The sequence below is a fragment of the Oryctolagus cuniculus genome, chromosome 12 (genome assembly GCF_051225735.1).
Source record: "Oryctolagus cuniculus isolate XC-2025 breed Fujian yellow rabbit chromosome 12, ASM5122573v1, whole genome shotgun sequence".
Lineage (NCBI taxonomy): Eukaryota > Metazoa > Chordata > Mammalia > Lagomorpha > Leporidae > Oryctolagus > Oryctolagus cuniculus.
The window spans coordinates 52,449,190-52,466,590 of NC_142878.1; the positions used below are offsets into that span (position 1 = coordinate 52,449,190).

A 17,401-nucleotide genomic window follows, 5' to 3' on the forward strand; every position below is an offset into this window, starting at 1 on the left:
GTAACTAATCCCCTAGATGACATTGGGCTGCTCTCATCTTTTTAACTTTATTTAACTTTACAAGCATTGCTGTTGGAATGTCTTTGTTCTGTAAGAAACATCCCTTAGTTAGAAGGTGAAAATACTTGAAATATTAATAGGTATTGCCACTTGCTCTCCCAAACGGAGGAACCAATCTGTACTTCCCGCAGCAGGATTTTAATTGGTTGCCCTTGCTTCAGTCAGTGTCCTTCAGATTTTGAAGCGTCTGAGGTGCCTGCGAAGATCAGTGGTGCTTCCATAGTGTTTACATGTTTTAAGTGAATGAAAGCTGTTGCCATGGTGATAGACTCTGGAGAACTAGTCTGATAGTTTTCTGACCTTTGGATTAGATTTCAGTTCGTTGCCTTTTCTTTGTCAGTGATGGGATGAATGCTAGCCTGAAGCAAATTTGTTTTTTTTAAAGTAGCGTAATAATTTATCACAGGCAGAAAGATATTTTGGAAGTGTATACTCCTGGAGCTTCCTTTTCATGTCACTGGTGATTTTTGCTAATGTACCGTGTTAGAATCTAAGCGTATAGAATGGGGTAGTGAGAGCTCTCTGAAGAGTTAACGGCACAGGTCTCTTGACTTTCTTGAGACAAACAAGCAGCTACTAGAACTTTGAGTTCAAAGACAGCTTATCTACAGCTATGAGGGACTCACAGATGAACATACCATATTTACAATCCTTGCCATCCATTGTTATGCACATTTCCACTAGAAAATAGAAATTCACCTTTGCAAGTTTTTAAAAGCCTATTTTATTTGGAAGGCAGAGAGACAAAAAGAGACAGAGAGGGAACAATCTTCTGTGTACAGGTTCACTCCTTAAATACCTGAAATAGCGAGGGTTGGCCTAGGCTGAAGCTAGGACTCTAGAACTTAACATGGGTCTCACATGGGTAGCCAGGGCTCACGTACTTGAGCCATCACCTGCTGTCTCCTAGGGCGCACTTTAGAGGTAGCTAATCAGAAGCAGAGCAGGGACTTGAATAGGCACTCTGATATGGGATGCAGGTGTCCCAACTGCTTACTTCAGCCACTGAGCCAAACATCTGTCCTGAAACTCACATTTTAACAACTTTTTGTTCAGCTCAGTCCTTTTGTTGCTGCTTCAACTGCATTTCCATTTAGGTATAATGAAAAAATCTTTAACTGGGGCTGGTGCTGTGGCGTAGCAGGTTAAGCCTCTGCGTGGGGCACCAGTTCGAGTCCCAGCTGTTCTTCCAATCCAGCTCTCTGCTAATGGCCTAGGAAATCAGAAGAAGATGGCCCAAGTGGTTGGGCCCCTGCACTCACATGGGGGACCCAGAAGAAGCTTCTGGCTTTGGATGGGCCCAGCTCCAGCTGTTGTGGCCATTTGAGGATTGAACTAGTGGATGGAAGAAGGCCTCTCTCTCTGTCTCTCCCTCCCTCTGTCTGTAACTCTGCCTCCTAAATAGATAAATAACTCTTCAAAACAAAACAAAGCAAAACAAAACAACAAACCCTTTAACTTGGGAGATAAGAGGATTCTGAGGGGTTTTTGGTTATATATGTTTTTTTAAATTTTTTTATTTTTTTGACAGGCAGAGTGGACAGAGAGAGAGAGACAGAGAGAAAGGTCTTCCTTTACTGTTGGTTCACCCTCCAATGGCCGGCGCACCGCACTGATCCGAAGCCAGGAGCCAGGTGCTTCTCCTGGTCTCCCATGTGGGTGTAGGACCCAAGCACTTGGGCCATCCTCCACTGCATTCCCAGGCCACTGCAGAGAGCTGGACTGGAAGAGGGGCAACCGGGACAGAATCCGGTGCCCCGACCGGGACTAGAACCCAGGGTGCTGGCGCCGCAGGCGGAGGATTAGTCTATTGAGCTGTGGTGCCGGCCAGTTATATATGTTTTAATCTGAGTGAGTGTCTGGTTTTTAGTGTAACTCTAAGTCTTTTTTTTTTTCCTTTAACAAGCAGTTAATACAAAAATGAAGTGTACAACTTCATGAATTTTTATATTCATCCATTTAACCACCACCGAGATGAAGATATAAAGCATTACTGGAGCCAGCACTGTTGCATAGTGGGTAAACCTGCAGTGCTGGCATCCCATACGGGTGCCGGTTTGAGTCCTGGCTGCTCCACTTCCAATCCAGCTGCCTGCCAATGTGCCTGGGAAAGCAGCGGAAGATGGCCTAAGCGCTTGGGCTCCTGCACCCACATGGGAGCCCTGGAAGAAGCTCCTGGCTCCTGGCTTCAGATCAGCTCATCTCTGGCCATTGTGGTCATTTGGGGAGTGAGCTAGCAGATGGGAGACTCTCTCTCTCTCTCTCTCTCTCTCTCTCTCTCTGCCTCTGCCTCTCTCTCTAACTCTGCCTTTCAAATAAATAAAGCTTTTTTTTTTTTTTTTTTTTTAAGATATAAAGCCTTATCAGCACCTGGAAAGTCTGCATGCATCTTCCCAGTCACCCCTCCCTTCATGAAAGAGAAAAAGCACTGCTGACTTGAATGACCATAGATTTGTTTTGCTTAGTTTTAAGCTTAACATATAGGGAATCATGCAGCATGCACTTTTTGTGTTTGAATTGTGTTGCCTAACCTATTTGAGATTCATACCTGTTGTGTATAGTGGAAGTTCTTTTTTATTGCTGTATAATACTATGTTTGCATATGCCATACTTTATCCATTTTACTGTTGATAGACACCTAGGTTTTTCTAGTTTGGAGTTACGGGTATTTTTCCTATACATTCATTTGCAAAAGATTTATGTATATATTATTTGAAAGGCAGATTGACAAGGAGAAGGGGAGAGAGGGAAAGATCAGTTTTCCATCTGCTGGTTCACTCTTCAAATGGCTGCCCCAGCCTTTTGGGCCAAGCCGAACCAGGAGCCTGGAATTCCATCCAGGTCTTCCAAGTGGGTGGCAGGGACCCAAGTACTTGGGCCATCATCCACTGCTTTCCAAGGTGCATTAGCTGAAGTAGCCGGGACTTGAACAGGCACTCTGATTTGGGATTCGAGGGTCACAGCAGTGGTTTAACCCATTGTGCCACAATGCCTGTCCTATACATACATTTTAATACACATGGCAGTCATTTCAGTTAGTGTGAAATTGTTGTGTCATAGGGTTGAGTGTGCTATTTGTAGTCATAATTGTGTTATACCTCTAGGTAACCACATTTGTGTTTTTCTCCATGTAGTTTGCCTGAGAATACAGATCAACCCACAGAACAAAGCGGATTTCCAAGGCATCTCCCCAGAGCGAGCCTTTGCTGATTTTCTCTTTGCCAGCACCATCCTGCACCTTGTGGTCATGAACTTTGTTGGCTGAATCATTCTCATTCAATTACCTGAGGAGTAGGAGACGGGAATTATGTAAGTGAAGATCATAATAACCATTGTCCCATTGTGTTGATTTTAGGAAGAGAAATTAAATGGGTTGGTTCTGATCTCTGTTGGCAGTGCTCCCATAGTGCTGATAAAGACATTTGCAGAATTTTCCATTGGTCTGTAAAGTATGCATTAATAGCATCGTGATTCATTAGTACTGCCGCTCTTGGTCATTGCCTTCTCACTGTTAGGCAAATCATTAAGATAATAGAAAATGAATGTTTGCCTATAGCTAATACATTAATTTCTACACCAGTAGCTCCACGAACATAGCTCATAACTGGAAGAGATTTGAATTGTAGGTTTTGCTTTTAGATTTGCTCTTAGTTTTTTCTGATTTTGATCTGTGACTTTAACTGATGGGTCCTTGTCTTCATTGTACCTGGTACTCATTTATACCTGGCCATCTGGTGTACATTAAATGAAAGACTGTGGTCATTAGTTATGTGTCCTGAAGTAGAAATATATGAGGAAATTGGATTCACTGGGGAACATACTTTAAAATGTAAGAAGGGATGCTGTTTGTTTCATTTATCCTTTCCCCTTTTTTTGGCACTGGAACTGTTCTTTTCCAAACAAACTCTTATGTGGAATTCTGGTATAAAAAGCAAAAGTAAAGCTGGAGTTGTTTTGATTGACAGAAATGGACTAGCCTTCTCTGCTTGGCCTTGCCTTCATGTGTGATGTTCTTCCCCTCCCTCCTAAGCATAATCCTAAAACTCTAATAAGTACATGGGGTTTTCTAAACTGTCAGTCAACACTGTTACGTTATATATAAGGAAACATGGGCCCTGAGCACCCCAGGGTCTTCTCTGACCATGTAGTTAAGTGGTTGTAGACTAGTGCCTTTTTCCAGGAGTGCTCTTAGCTCAGTGTTCTTTCCAGTACCCTAGTGAACTTAGTGATGAACATGTGCACTGTTTTCTTTGCCCTTGCACTACAGAAATTTAATGTTGTTGTTACTGAGTAGTAGAGAAAAGACAACCTTAGGAAATACCATCATACTTGGGAGGTGCATATTCCAGGATCAGCCTCTTCTGTCCTTACTTGGAAAGCTCTCAGTTCTGTACTAAGCTGCAGAACTCTTAACACAAGAGAGCAGTCATGTGCAGAATACGTGCAGTAATGTGGCAGCGACTTCATTTTCTGGCATACATAATTAGTTACTTATAAGGATCCATAAGTCTTTTCCTTTGTATTGCCTGAAAAACACTTCTGTTAGTTTAGGTAAGGTTTCGTTTTTGGTAGTGATACGTTGACAGATGGTTTATTTCAGTGAAAACACTTGAGAACCATTTTATTCTGTTCTGATACAACTTAATTTCTTGGAGACCTGATTAAGATGAGTTTTTCCCCATCCCTGCCTCCACGTAGCCCTCCCTCGTTCTCAGCTTGCCATTTAATGCCTTGTTTTTAGAATACAGAGAAAAGTGGCCAGTGCCGCAGCTCACTAGGCTAATCCTCCACCTTGCGGCGCCGGCACACCGGGTTCTAGTCCCGGTCGGGGCGCCGGATTCTGTCCCGGTTGCCCCTCTTCCAGGCCAGCTCTCTGCTGTGGCCAGGGAGTGCAGTGGAGGATGGCCCAAGTCCTTGGGCCCTGCACCCCATGGGAGACCAGGAAAAGCACCTGGCTCCTGGCTCCTGCCATCGGATCAGCGCGGTGCGCCGGCCGCAGTGCGCCGGCCGCGGCGGCCATTGGAGGGTGAACCAACGGCAAAGGAAGACCTTTCTCTCTGTCTCTCTCTCTCACTGTCCACTCTGCCTGTCAAAAAAAAAAAAAAAAAAAAAAAAAAAATAAATAAATAAATAAAAAGAATACAGAGAAAAGTGAAATGTGGCTCTTGCTTTCAAGAAGTGAACAGTCTAGTAGAGCAGAGGCATGGAGGGCTAAGAGTTAAAACACAATATAGTTAGAGCCTCACTAAGGATCTGTGAGAGTCCAAGAAAGTGGCGACGATGCCATCTGTAGCAGGGCCAGCAGGTGAGTTATCTGAACAGTAGACAACAGCTCTTACCAAGTGCCAGTTAACTGTTACCAGTGGATAAGCTCGTGCAGCTGGGAGACTGACCCACACTGACTTTCTTTTTTAAAGATTTATTTATGTATTTGAAAGAAGTACAGAGAGAGAGAGAGAAATCTTCCATTTTTTTGCTGGTTCATTCCCCAGATGGTCGCAGTGGCCAGGGCTGGGCCTGGCTGAAGCAAGGACCTTCTTCTGGGTCTCCCATGTGGGTGCAGGGGCCCAAGCACTTGGGCCATCTTCCACTGCTTTCCCAGGTGCATTAGCAGAGAGCTGAATTGGAAGTGGAGCAGCTGGGGCTCAAACCAGCACCCATAAGGGATGCCGGCACTGCAGACTGCAGCTTAAACTGCTATACCACAGGCCGGCCACAGCATTGACTTTCTTATTAGAATACCATGAGTGGCTCTTGGGCCCTCTGGTAGAGGGTGCTGGAGAGGTTGTAAGTCTGGTTGCCTTACCTCAGGTTCCTGAAGTTCTTTTTGTGTCACTGAGTCATGGTGTATATTTAGGAATGGGACAGAGCAAACATTTCATGGATGTTCTCTAGGCTCAGGGAGATACCAAATCATGGGAAATTATGTCCCAGAGCTGTCGTGATTGGAGGAAGACTGCTGCAGAGAGCTTACTATTTCAAAATTATGACAAAAACAGAGACAAAAAAGCAGGCTCAGCAGGAACTGTGTACTGCAGACCATATTAACAACCCAAGGCCACCTGTTCAGCTGGGAATTATGGTACAGCAAAATCTTCCAATCTCAGTTGGGGTGTTAAATCATTCTATAGAGAGTATGCTCACACAAAAGTCATCCTCTCTAGGGATTGCCCGGAGTACTTGCCACAGAGATCCTTCATCTGACGTACACTACACTGTGCCCCTGCCAGTTTGGTAAATACACATTTATTTACCCCTTTTATGTGCTTCTAACTCAGCTCTATGTGTAGTGTGCCAAAACACTTTTCAAATAGTTTCCAGGTGAGCTCACAATATTTATAACAGCTCAGAAGGTAAGATTAAACAGATTGAACAGTCTCCATATTTTCCAACTGAAAGTTGGGCATAAAAAAATAGACATCTATAGTGTAACTGGTCTTGCCTGAATTTGAGGGTGACATTTAAAACAAGCAGCTACTCTGAAAAAGGCAGATCAAAATGGCATGGAGTTAAAAAATATATTCTCAGTTATCAGACATGGAGTGCTCACTATGTGTCATGTGTTTAAGTGCTTCTTGTTCCACATCCAACTCAAAATAACCTCACGAGGATAGGTTGCTCTTCCCATTTACATACAAGGAACTGAGTTCAGAGAGCCTTGCTAGAAAACTTAGCATTAATAAGACTCTTAATCTAGCCTGATTTCCAAAAGTAATTTTGTTGTAAATATATTATTTACTTTTGTGAGAGACAGAACTCTCATCTACCAGTCACTCCTCAAATGCTGGCAAAGGCTTGTGATGGGTGGGGGAGCTGGAGCCAGGAGCTGGGGATTTAACTTGGGTCTCCCATGAGAGTGGCAGGTACCCAGTCACTTGCTATCACCTGCTGCCTCCCAAGGTCTGCATTATCAAGAAGCTGGAGTCAGGACCCAGAACTGGGGAACTGAACTCAGGTACTTTGATGTGGGAGGTTGGCATCTTAACTGCTAGGCTAAATGTTGATCTCACAACTATTTTTATACTTCATTTTTGTTCAAGTTGCTTTATCATATAGTGTTTGTCAACTGCAGAGTTAAAGAAGCAAATTTAAAAAGAACCACAGTTTTGTTATCACTGTCTTCACCTTAATACTTACTTTTTTCATGGCCCAGGTGCTTGGGCCCTGCACCCCATGGGAGACCAGGAAAAGCACCTGGCTCCTGGCTCCTGCCATCGGATCAGCGCGGTGCGCTGGCCGCAGCGGCCATTGGAGGGTGAACCAACGGCAAAGGAAGACCTTTCTCTCTGTCTCTCTCTCTCTCACTGTCCACTCTGCCTGTCAAAAAAAAAAAAAAAAAAAGTTAATACTTACTTTTTTCACTTTTTTTTTTTAAGATTTATTTATTTATTTGCAAATCAGAGTTACACAGAGAGAGGAGAGGCAGAGAGAGAGAGAGAGAGAGAAAGAGAAAGAGAGAAAGAGAAAGTCTTCCATCCAATGGTTCACTTCCCAATTGGCTGCAACGGCTGGCGCTGTGCTGATCAGAAGCCAGGAGCCAAGAGCTTCTTCCGGGTCTCCCACGTGGGTGCAGGGCCCAAAGACTTGGGCCATCTTCTGCTGTCTTCCCAGGCCACAACAGAGAGCTGGATCAGTAGTGGAGCAGCCAGGACTCGAACTGGCACCCGTATGGGATGCTGGCTCTTCAGGCCAGGGCATTAACCCACTGAGCCACAGCACTGGCCCCCCTTTCTTCACTTTTATTATGATGGTTTCTAAAAGGCAGAAAAAAATACCAGTGTAAATGTGGCAGACACCCTTGTATTCACCACCTGGAATTAGCAGATTTTGAACAGATTAAACATGATAGGTTCAGCTATGTTCCCTTTGGATACCCTCTCCAGACCTAGTTCCTTTCCTGTCCTGTAAGACTTCATGGCAGTTTTGTTTACCCAGAACTAATAAAATAGCTAGATCTGTTAATATAAGTGTGTTTTCCAAACTTGAGACTACGGTATCCTGAACACATGGTCACAGATAGCAGTTTGGGACACCGTATAGTATAGTTAGCTACCCAATCTGATGACAGTACTGGATATAGGTCCAGGTGGTTAAGAAATGCTCCTTTTTTGTATTATAAAGATATAAAAGTAAAAACTCTTCTGATGAGCCTCTGAGCCCCAAGAATCTGGGCACACCTGAAGTGATGATCAGTGTTTGGCATGTGGCGGCAACCAAGTTTTGAAAGAATGTATGGTATGGAAGCTCAGCAGATTTACTTAAAATTTTGCATACTTTCTGTTGTCATTTATGTATTTTTTTTGTGTTGCTTTGTGAAATTCTTTAAAAAAATTTTTTTTCCATATTTGTTTATTTTGAAAGTAGAGTTAAAGACAGGGAGAGAGAGATCTTGCATCTGCTGGTTCACTCTCCAGATGGCCACAGCTGCCAGCACTGGACTAGGCTGAAGCCAGGAGCCAGGCATTTCATCTGGGTCTCCCATGTGGGTGCAGGGGCCCAAATACTTAGCCATCTTCTGCCGCCTTCCCCATGCCATTAGTGGGGAGCTGGATCAGAAGTGGAACAGCTGGGACATGAACTGGTGCCCATGTTGGATGCTGGCATTACAGGTGGCAGCTTTACCTGCTACACCACAGCCTGGCCCCAGTGACATTCTTTTAAAAAAATGTCAGCCTAGGGGTGGATGTCTGGCACAGCAGTTAAGATGCTGCTTAGGATGCCTGCTTTGTGTCGGAGTGCCTGAGTTTGAGTCTTGGCTGCGCTCCTGATTCCAGCTTCCTGCTAATGCACACCTGGGAGGCAGTGGAAGGTGGCTCAAGTACTTGAGTCTGTCTTACCCAGATTGAGATCCAGGCTTCTGGCTCTTGCCTGGCCTAGCTCCAGCTATGTGGATGTTTGGGGGAGTGAATCAGTGGATGTAAGATATCTCTTCCATCTCTCTTTCTCCCTCCTTCCCTCTCTCTCTTTCTGTCTCTCTCTCTCTCTCTCTCTGCCTTTGTGGAAAAAAGAAAGCCGGTCTCAGGTAGTTCTGAAGGAAATGAGGAAAAGAGGGACAGAACTACATTGGGTTACAGTTTGGGAATTCAGGTTCTGATGACCTGAGCTCTGGATCTGAGGAAGAGATAAACTGGGACAAACCCAGGTGGGTAATATGTGCAGCTCCTGGGGAGAGTGTGCCAAAAGCCTGTGCTAAAACCTTGTTAGTGCTGCTTTGTTTTTATAGTGGAGACCATTCTCCCACAGGTCTTAAAAATTCATAGTGTTTAATCTTAGCTGGAGCAAGGGGGCTGCAGGGTAGAACATTTTTAACCCTCACAGGCAGTGCTGTTTACAAACATGCAATTGTGTTGGCTTTTCGAATTCATCAGTTAAAATATAGTAATCTGGAGAATTACCTTTGGTAGGGAATCCAAATGTTATTTTTTTAGGTTCCACTGCCACCTAGTGGGGAGTCTGTTCCTGTGCTGGAGAATGTACTACTAAGCTGAGAGAAGTGAAGTGTCAGGGAGGAAACCACTGAACTGATCTTTGCAGTAGGACTTAGTTTCTTTCCAGGCATAGGAGGGCAGCAGAGGGCCAAGTGGGTTCAGATGCAGGGTCGGGGGTTACTTTCCATTCTGGCCAGAAGTGGGTAGTGTAGAGTTAGAAACAAAAGGGCAAGGAACCTTACGGTGGCCGAAGGGTTTTGTTGTACAGGGAGGATGCTCAGATTTCCGCTTTGTTTCCTTCTTTTGCCAGTGTGAGAGCTCCCTCTTTGCTTTGTTCTAAACCTTTTATTGTTCTCAACAATGACCTTTCACTGGCAATAATTTTTAATTTTTTGTTGGTGAGAGGCCCATTTAGTTTTTATTTCATTTTCACTTTGGCATTTCTACCTTAGACTGGATTCATTCCAGCTACCAAATAGGTTCCCCAGAAAGGAACTATCTTAAATTTGTAGAAAATCTGCTCAGGTAGGCACAATGAGATGTGTTTTTTTTCCTCTTGGTTGGAAAGTAAGATTAATTCTTTACTAATTATTCTTTTTTTTTTTAATTATTTTTTGACAGGCAGAGTGGACAGTGAGAGAGAGAGACAGAGAGAAAGGTCTTCCTTTTGCCGTTGGTTCACCCTCCAATGGCCATCGTGGCCGGTGCGCTGTGGCCGGCGCACCGAGCTGATCCGATGGCAGGAGCCAGGTGCTTCTCCTGGTCTCCCATGGGGTGCAGGGCCCAAGTTCTTGGGCCATCCTCCACTGCCTTCCCGGGCCACAGCAGAGAGCTGGCCTGGAAGAGGGGCAACCGGGACAGAATCTGGCGCCCCGACCGGGACTAGAACCCAGTGTGCCGGTGCCGCTAGGTGGAGGATTAGCCTATTGAGCCGCAGCGCCGGCTCAAATAAATAAATCTTAAAAAAGTGAAAGAGAATATGAAGTAGATGTGTGCTTATGAATTTCATTGCTGCCCCAACTCCCTGCCTTATCTTCTCCATCCTTCCAGCTCAGAGGACTCCTGCCCGGAGTCGTCTTCACTCCTTATGTTATCTAGGACCCTCTTCCCTGGTCTCTCGGAGCCCACTTCTAAAATCCCATCATTACGAAACTGCTCATTCCCTTTCCTGTCTCCCCCTGGCCCCTGAACTCCCTGAGACCAGGGAGCACAGCACTAACAGTGATGATGACATGTTTGTTGAGTGAATGTATGAACGAAGAAATCAATTTCAGCTGTAAGCAAAATAGCTCTATCATTGATTACTTGGATGCTAATGCATGTAGCAAGTGCTGTGGAGGAAAGGGGAAGGAAAAGATCCCGTGAGCGGCTGTGTAGTGGTGAAGAGCACGAGAAGTCAGGAGACCTGCATCATGGCCGTTGCTCTGTTAGCCAGTTGGATGGACACATAAGCTATCTCTGAGCAGCAGTTTCCTTGTCTGCACAGTGGAAATTGGCAGGGGTGTTCATAAGAGTCTCTTGTGATAAAGCCTTTCATTGCTATAATTTATGATGGTCCCTCTTGCGTTTGTTGAGGACTGTGCTGTTTTTGTGGATGCTTAGTTGGGTTTCGCTTTTTTCAGCAGTCGTTGCATTTTATCCACATTTCAAGATTCCCACTTTCCATTCTCAGGGGGGAGAAAATTGAAGAGTGACTACTTATAACAAAATCACTTTCCCAGGCTTGTAGGATTCACATACATTCTACATGTGCTTTTACAGACATTACCTTGTGTGAGTTTTACCACCTGCCCTGTCATGGAGGTAGACAGAATAGTAGTTGCATTTCACACCTGAGGCATTTAAACTTTGAAGTTTAAGTTGACTTACCCCGGCCCTGGAGCTACAAAGAGACTTAAGGGGGAGCTTGCTAGTTGATATTTGGCTTCCAAACTTTCCCAGTGCTGCTTCCTCTCCATTCAGGGACTTTATGGTGAATATATATATCTATATATCTTCCTGTTAGAAGGTTTTCATTAAAAATGCCAAACTTTTCTTTTTTAAATAGGAAAAATTTAAATAAAATTTAAATGAGAAAGATGGTGGATAAGAAAGGATGAAGACAGACTGTCTCAAATATCTCTGCAAAGTTGGTCATCATTTTTTTTTTTTAAAGATTTATTTATCTGAAAGGCAGAGTTACAGAGAGGCAGAGGCAGAGGCAGAGAGAGAGAGAGAGAAAGAGAGTCTATCTTCCATCTGTTGGTTCACTCCCCAAATGGCCACAATAGCCAGAGCTGGGCCTATCTGAAGCCAGAAGACTGGAGCTTCTCCCAGGTCTCCCACATGGGTGCAGGGGCTCAAGAACTTGGGCCATCTTCTACTGCTCTCCCAGCAGAGAGCTGGATCCGAAGTGGAGCAGCCGGGACTCAAACTGGCTCCCATATGAGATGCTAGCAATGAAGGCTTCGGCTTTATCCGTTATGACACAGTGCTGGCCCCAAAGTTGGTCATCTTTAATATGGTCAGACATATGCAGAATGTGTGTCTCATGAGGGTGACCCTGCACCAGTGCTGCCCAATGGAACTTTTAGCAATGAGATTGCATTCTGGGTCTGCCCAATACTGGAACCATTAGCCATATGTGATTTTTTAAAAAATGAGACACTTTAAAAATTTTTAAATTTTCATTTGATTTGGAAGGCAGAGGGATAGAGATCCTCTATCCACTGATTCATCCCCCAGATACCTGCAACAGCCAGAGCTGGGCCAGGCTATAGCCAGGAGTCTCATGTGGGTGACAGGGGTCCAACTACTTGAGCCATCACTACTGCCTCCTGGGGTGTGCATCAGCAGGAAGCTGGATCGGAAGTGGAGCTGAGCCTTGAACTCAAGCACTTCGATATAGATGTGGGTGTTCCAAGAGGCCATTTAACTGCTGTGCCACATACCTGCCCCTGTCTGTGTTATTAAAAATGGGGCGGGCTGAGAGAGATGAGGAACTGAATTTTTCATTTTATTTAATTTTAATAGAGCTTAAATAGTCACCTATGGCCTGAGGCTACTATAAGGTTACAGTTGTTGCATCTTTAAATTGCAAGGGTTGAGCTAGCTGATCTTTAAAAGCTCCTTTCATTTGTAGACATATAGGATCTATACCTTCTAAAACTGTAGTGATTCAGATTGAGCTGTGAACCTAGAATTCCTAAAGTATGGTCTTTGATTCACGTTATCTTTCATTTCTTTTTTAATTGGATGACCAGCATCAGGGATGAGATGGATTGGAAGGCAAAAATCAGTGTTTGATGGTATCTGCCCAGTGCTAGTGTCTGAATAGATGTGTTGTTGGGGAAGAATACAAATTCCAGATAGAGACGTCCCTGTCTGGCATTCTCTCCTCAATGTATGCAGAGAGGAATTATTTTAAACACTTCTTTGTGCTGCTCGCTTTCTTTTAAGATGATTAGAACAGACTGATAAATGGCACCGTGTTTTATGCATGGGGAGAACAGACTGAAGAAGTCACGCTAACTCTTCTCTGTAGGTGAAGGCACATTGTGCCTGTGTCGGTATCGGGGGAGGAGATTTTTATTAGTCATTCCCCCAAAACCTTTACGCCTTGGGTAGCAGTTGAAACCGTTCTGGGCTGGTGATTGGTCCAGTTTGCTTGAGCTGACATTGCAGAGCATCTCAGGGCCTCTGCTTTTAGCATAGCATCTGGTAAACCTATCTTTGCCTTACAGGAAGGGAAAAGATGGTTTTAAATAAGGTGTTCTGAAAATCCCTAGCAAAGACACACTGTTGTGACTCTGTTTTGCCCTCCACATGAATGACCTCCGTGCCTGAAGTTTAAATGTTTCACTTAATATAGAATCTCAATCCTTGATTTTTATACCAAGCCATATTTCTTCTGTAATCCTAAGTAAGCCAAGACTTTGTTCCCTGATCTGGCCTTATGCCCCTGTCCTTTTTCACTGCTAGAGCTGATGGCTGTGTGGGCTCAGAGTCCGCTGTCAGAGAGCTTGCTTAAGAAATGTGGTGGAATGAATAGATGAGTCTTCCCAGGCCCTTGTTCTTGTTTGGCACTGGGAACACTTTTTACTCCCTCCTTTTGTTTGTTCTTTTACACATTTCTCACAGTTCTACTGATAAAAGAATGTTCCGAGTTATGAGGCATTTCTCTAACAATTGTTAGTGAAATAAAAGCATTCTGGCTAGATAGGAAATCTAAAGTCTTTTTTAATAGCTCTGATGCTAAAATCTCCAGGTCACTTGAACAAAGTAAGGTGTTTGGTGCTCTTTTACCTACGGGGGTAGGAAAAGTAGTGTTTCCCAATGTTTTTCAAGTCATGGCATGAATAGATGGTTTTTATGGTACACTGCAGGAAAATCAGAAAAATAACAGGAGATCTTGGAGCTCCTAAGACCAGGAGGTCACTTTCTGCTATCTTGGAGTCTACTAGGTGGGAAGCCCCCACCGAGGGACTAGAAAGGAAGCCTGTGTTTCTGGGAGGAGGGTCTTTATCTCACATTTTACAGATCCCGGTGCATTCTGGCTCTTGTAGCAGTGCAGCCAACTTCTGGAGTTATTCTCCACCTTCTTGCCAAAAACAATTCTACCTTTAAAAGAAAAGTAAATTAGGGACCAGCTTTGTGACTCAGCAGGTTAAGCCGCTGCTTATGATGCTGGGATCCCGTTTTGGAGCATCCTTTTGGAGTCCTGGCTGCTCTGCTTCCAGTCCACGTTCCTGCTAATGTGCCCAGGAAGATGGCCCAAATATCTGGATTCCTGCCACCTATGTGGGAGATCAGAATGGAGTTCTGGCTTCTGGCTTCAGCATGGGCCAGACCTAGCTGTTGTGGTCATTTGGGGACTGAGCCAGCAGATGGAAGATCTCTCCCTCTTTGTTTTCTTTCTGTTTCTCTGCCTTTCAAATAAGTAAATAAATAAATCTTAAAAAATTAAGTTAATACTTAACTTTGTTTTGGTACTCTGTTATATATGGGATTGGGACTTTTTCTCTACTTACTTTCTTGAATCCTTCCTTCCTCTATTCCCCCTAAGATTGGATATCAATGCTTTATAAACATTCAGGTCCAGAAAAGCTTCCAGCAAGTCTCATATCAAAAGACCTGTGGAGCAGGGAGGTTAGAGTGACTAATGTAAAATAGCAGCTAATCATGATAGAACTTCATTTAGGACCCCTGTTTCCTGTCCCTAGGCCCCTTGGTGTACAAGGAATTGAGGTTTGACTATTACATTTGCTCCATTCTGGGTTTTCTTACCTGGCTTGAATATTGTCTTTTTTTTTTTTTTTTTTTTTAAGATTTATTTATTTATTTGGAAGAGTTACACAGAGAATGAAGGAGAGGCAGAGAAGGAGAGAGAGGGAGAGAGAGGTCTTCCATCCCCTGGTTCACTCCCTGATTGGCTTCAATTGCCAGAGCTGCACTGATCCAAAGCCAGGAGCTAGGAGTTTCTTTTGGGTCTCCCATGTGGGTGCAGGGACCAAGGACCTGGGCCATCCTCTACTGCTTTCCCAGGCCATAGCAGAGAGCTGGATCGGAAATGGAGCATCCGAGACTCAAATTGGCACCCATATGGGATGCTGGCACTGCAGGTGGCGGCTTTACCCACCACGTTGCAGCACTGGCCCCTTGAATGCTGTCTTGAGCTTAGGAACCCCATAACTGTCGTGTGAGTTTAAGAGTTGAGGATTTGAGGACGCATTTTACCTTTAATATTTCTTTCTTTTAGGTTCACTTTTGGACTTCCCTGGATAAGAGTTATTGAAGAAGGCAGCCTGTTGAACATGTGGATTTTCAGAAGATTGGTGTTTACTCTCAACTCTGATTTGGTATGCAGATGGAAAACCCCAAGAAGTTCCCTAGTTCTCTGTCCAAGCAACTTTGTAATAAACAGTTATTAATATGACCTCTGCCTTCCATTAAGTGTAACCTTTTGCCTTCCAAATTAAAAAGCTCCATGCCACTCCTCCATGTGCCTCTGGCTCTGTTATTTATTTTATTTTCTGTTGTCATCAGAATCCTCTTTTCCCCTTCAATCTTGTGTGCTAAACTCTCTACGAGTTGATAACTTGCAACAGTGAACCTCCGTCCTTGTTTTCATTAAGTGAATCTGAAGTTAATGACAAAAAGCAATGGCGACAACCTGGGAAATGGCAGTCCTTTGTCTTTTCCCCGGTAGGTAATCCCTTATTAATCCTTCCCTTGTTACAGGTGCTTCTGCTCTTAGGACACAAGGCATTCCTGGAACTGCATCATTAAGCACTTTGTTAGAAATTGAACCAAGTGTGTGCTTTCACATTTACATTTGTTTCAACATGCCTTAGTGGGGAAAATGAAATATGTATCTCTTAGGCAATGTAAGCAGAGTGTAAAAAGTGACGATTGTTTGTAGATTGATTTATAGCATAGGGCAGACTCCAAAGCATCTTCATGAATATTTTCTCATTTTATTCTTGAAGTTTTCTCAATCCTTGTTAGGTAGATTGGGAAGTCAAAGCTCAGATGTGTGACTTGCTGAAGGTCAGAGTTCATGGCAAAGCTCGGATAGTGCATAGGGCTGCTGACTGAGGTCTGAGCATATTTGTATGTATCATGCTAGCAACCCCCTTTGCATCATGGGTGCTATTAGCGTTGCCATGTCTGGGACACAAAGCTGTGCCAATGCCACTGTTTGATTTGGTGGACTGCTGGGATGGTGGGTTATGCCCTGATTTTTCTTCCATAGGGCTGCACGTGAGTATCATCTGGGAAACTTAAAATAGGATGCCAAAGCCCAGGCCAGTGAAGTCTTTGAGGGTGGCATCTGTAGTTTGTAAAACTACCCAGGTGATTTCATTGTGCAGCCAAACTGGATGAGCACAGCTCTAGGGTCTTGCTATTCAAAAAGTAGTCTTTGGCAATATTGACATCATTTAGGCAGCTGCTTGAAAAGGAGACTCCCAGGTCCCAATCTGAACCTGCAGAAGCAGAATCTTCATCTTAACAAGGCCCCCAGCTGATTAACAGGCACAATAAAGTTTGAGATCTGATCTAGAGCAGTGGTTTTCAAATCTGGATATATCTCACAGTTACCTGGGAACTTGGGCCTCTGTGTTTATTAGTGTTCTGCTTGATGAAATACCCTCACCAGCTGCAGATCAGGAGGCAGCAGGCTTTTTCTTAAATGAACAGGCAAGACTGTTCCAACATGCTTACGAAAACTGGCTGTTGGTCCGTGGGTCATGGTTTACCACTAAGGTTATGAATTAGCAGTTTAACTTGCTTTAACACTTATATACAGACATCATATAGCTTTCTCAAGGCACTAATGAGTAATTTTTAATCTATATTGGATGAACAGGAATTTTGAATAAGTGAAGTATCTGAGATTGGGCATTGTGGCACAGTGGGTTAAGCTGCTGTGTGGAACACCTGTATCCCATACTGGAGTGCCTGGGATTGAGTTCGGTCTCTGCTTCCAATCCTGTTTCCTGCTAATGTATACCCTGGGAGGCAGTAGATGATAGCCCAGGTACTTGGGCTCCTGCTATCCGTGTGGGAGACCCAGAGGAAGTTCCTGGCTCCTGATTTCTGTCTGGCCTGTCCCTGACTGTTACAGGCACTTGGGAAGTGAACCAGTAGATTGAAGAAATCTGTCTTCTCTGACTCACCCTTTCAGTCACTTTGTCTTTTAAATAAATAGATAAAATTTTAAAAAGTATCTGAACTGGGGTTGGTGTTGGGCTCAGTAGTTGAAGACGCTGCTTGGGACATCCTCAAACCATTCAGAGTACCTGGGTTTTGGTCCAGACCCTGATTCTGGTTCCAGTTTACTGCTAATGTGCACTTTGGGAGGCGGCAGGTGGTGGCTGAAGTACTTGGGTCCTGCCATCCATGTGGGAGAGCCTGATCGAGTTCGAGACTCC

General features: G+C 44.1%; 1 protein-coding gene across 2 annotated transcripts in view; it reads left to right on the forward strand.

Moving 5' to 3' along the window:
* DAD1 (defender against cell death 1) overlaps positions 1 to 15,465 on the forward strand; it is a 28,928-nt gene extending 13,463 nt beyond the window's left edge. The window contains exons 2-3 of one of the 2 annotated variants that reach the window (XM_002718058.6): positions 3,195 to 3,369; positions 15,226 to 15,465. In XM_002718058.6, coding sequence (XP_002718104.5) covers positions 3,195 to 3,325 — 131 coding nt within the window. In that variant the 3' untranslated portion in view covers positions 3,326 to 3,369; positions 15,226 to 15,465. The remainder of the gene's footprint in view (positions 1 to 3,194; positions 3,370 to 15,225) is intronic. The other variant, XM_089309946.1, reaches the window with a different exon arrangement.
* The last annotated feature ends 1,936 nt before the right edge of the window (positions 15,466 to 17,401 follow it).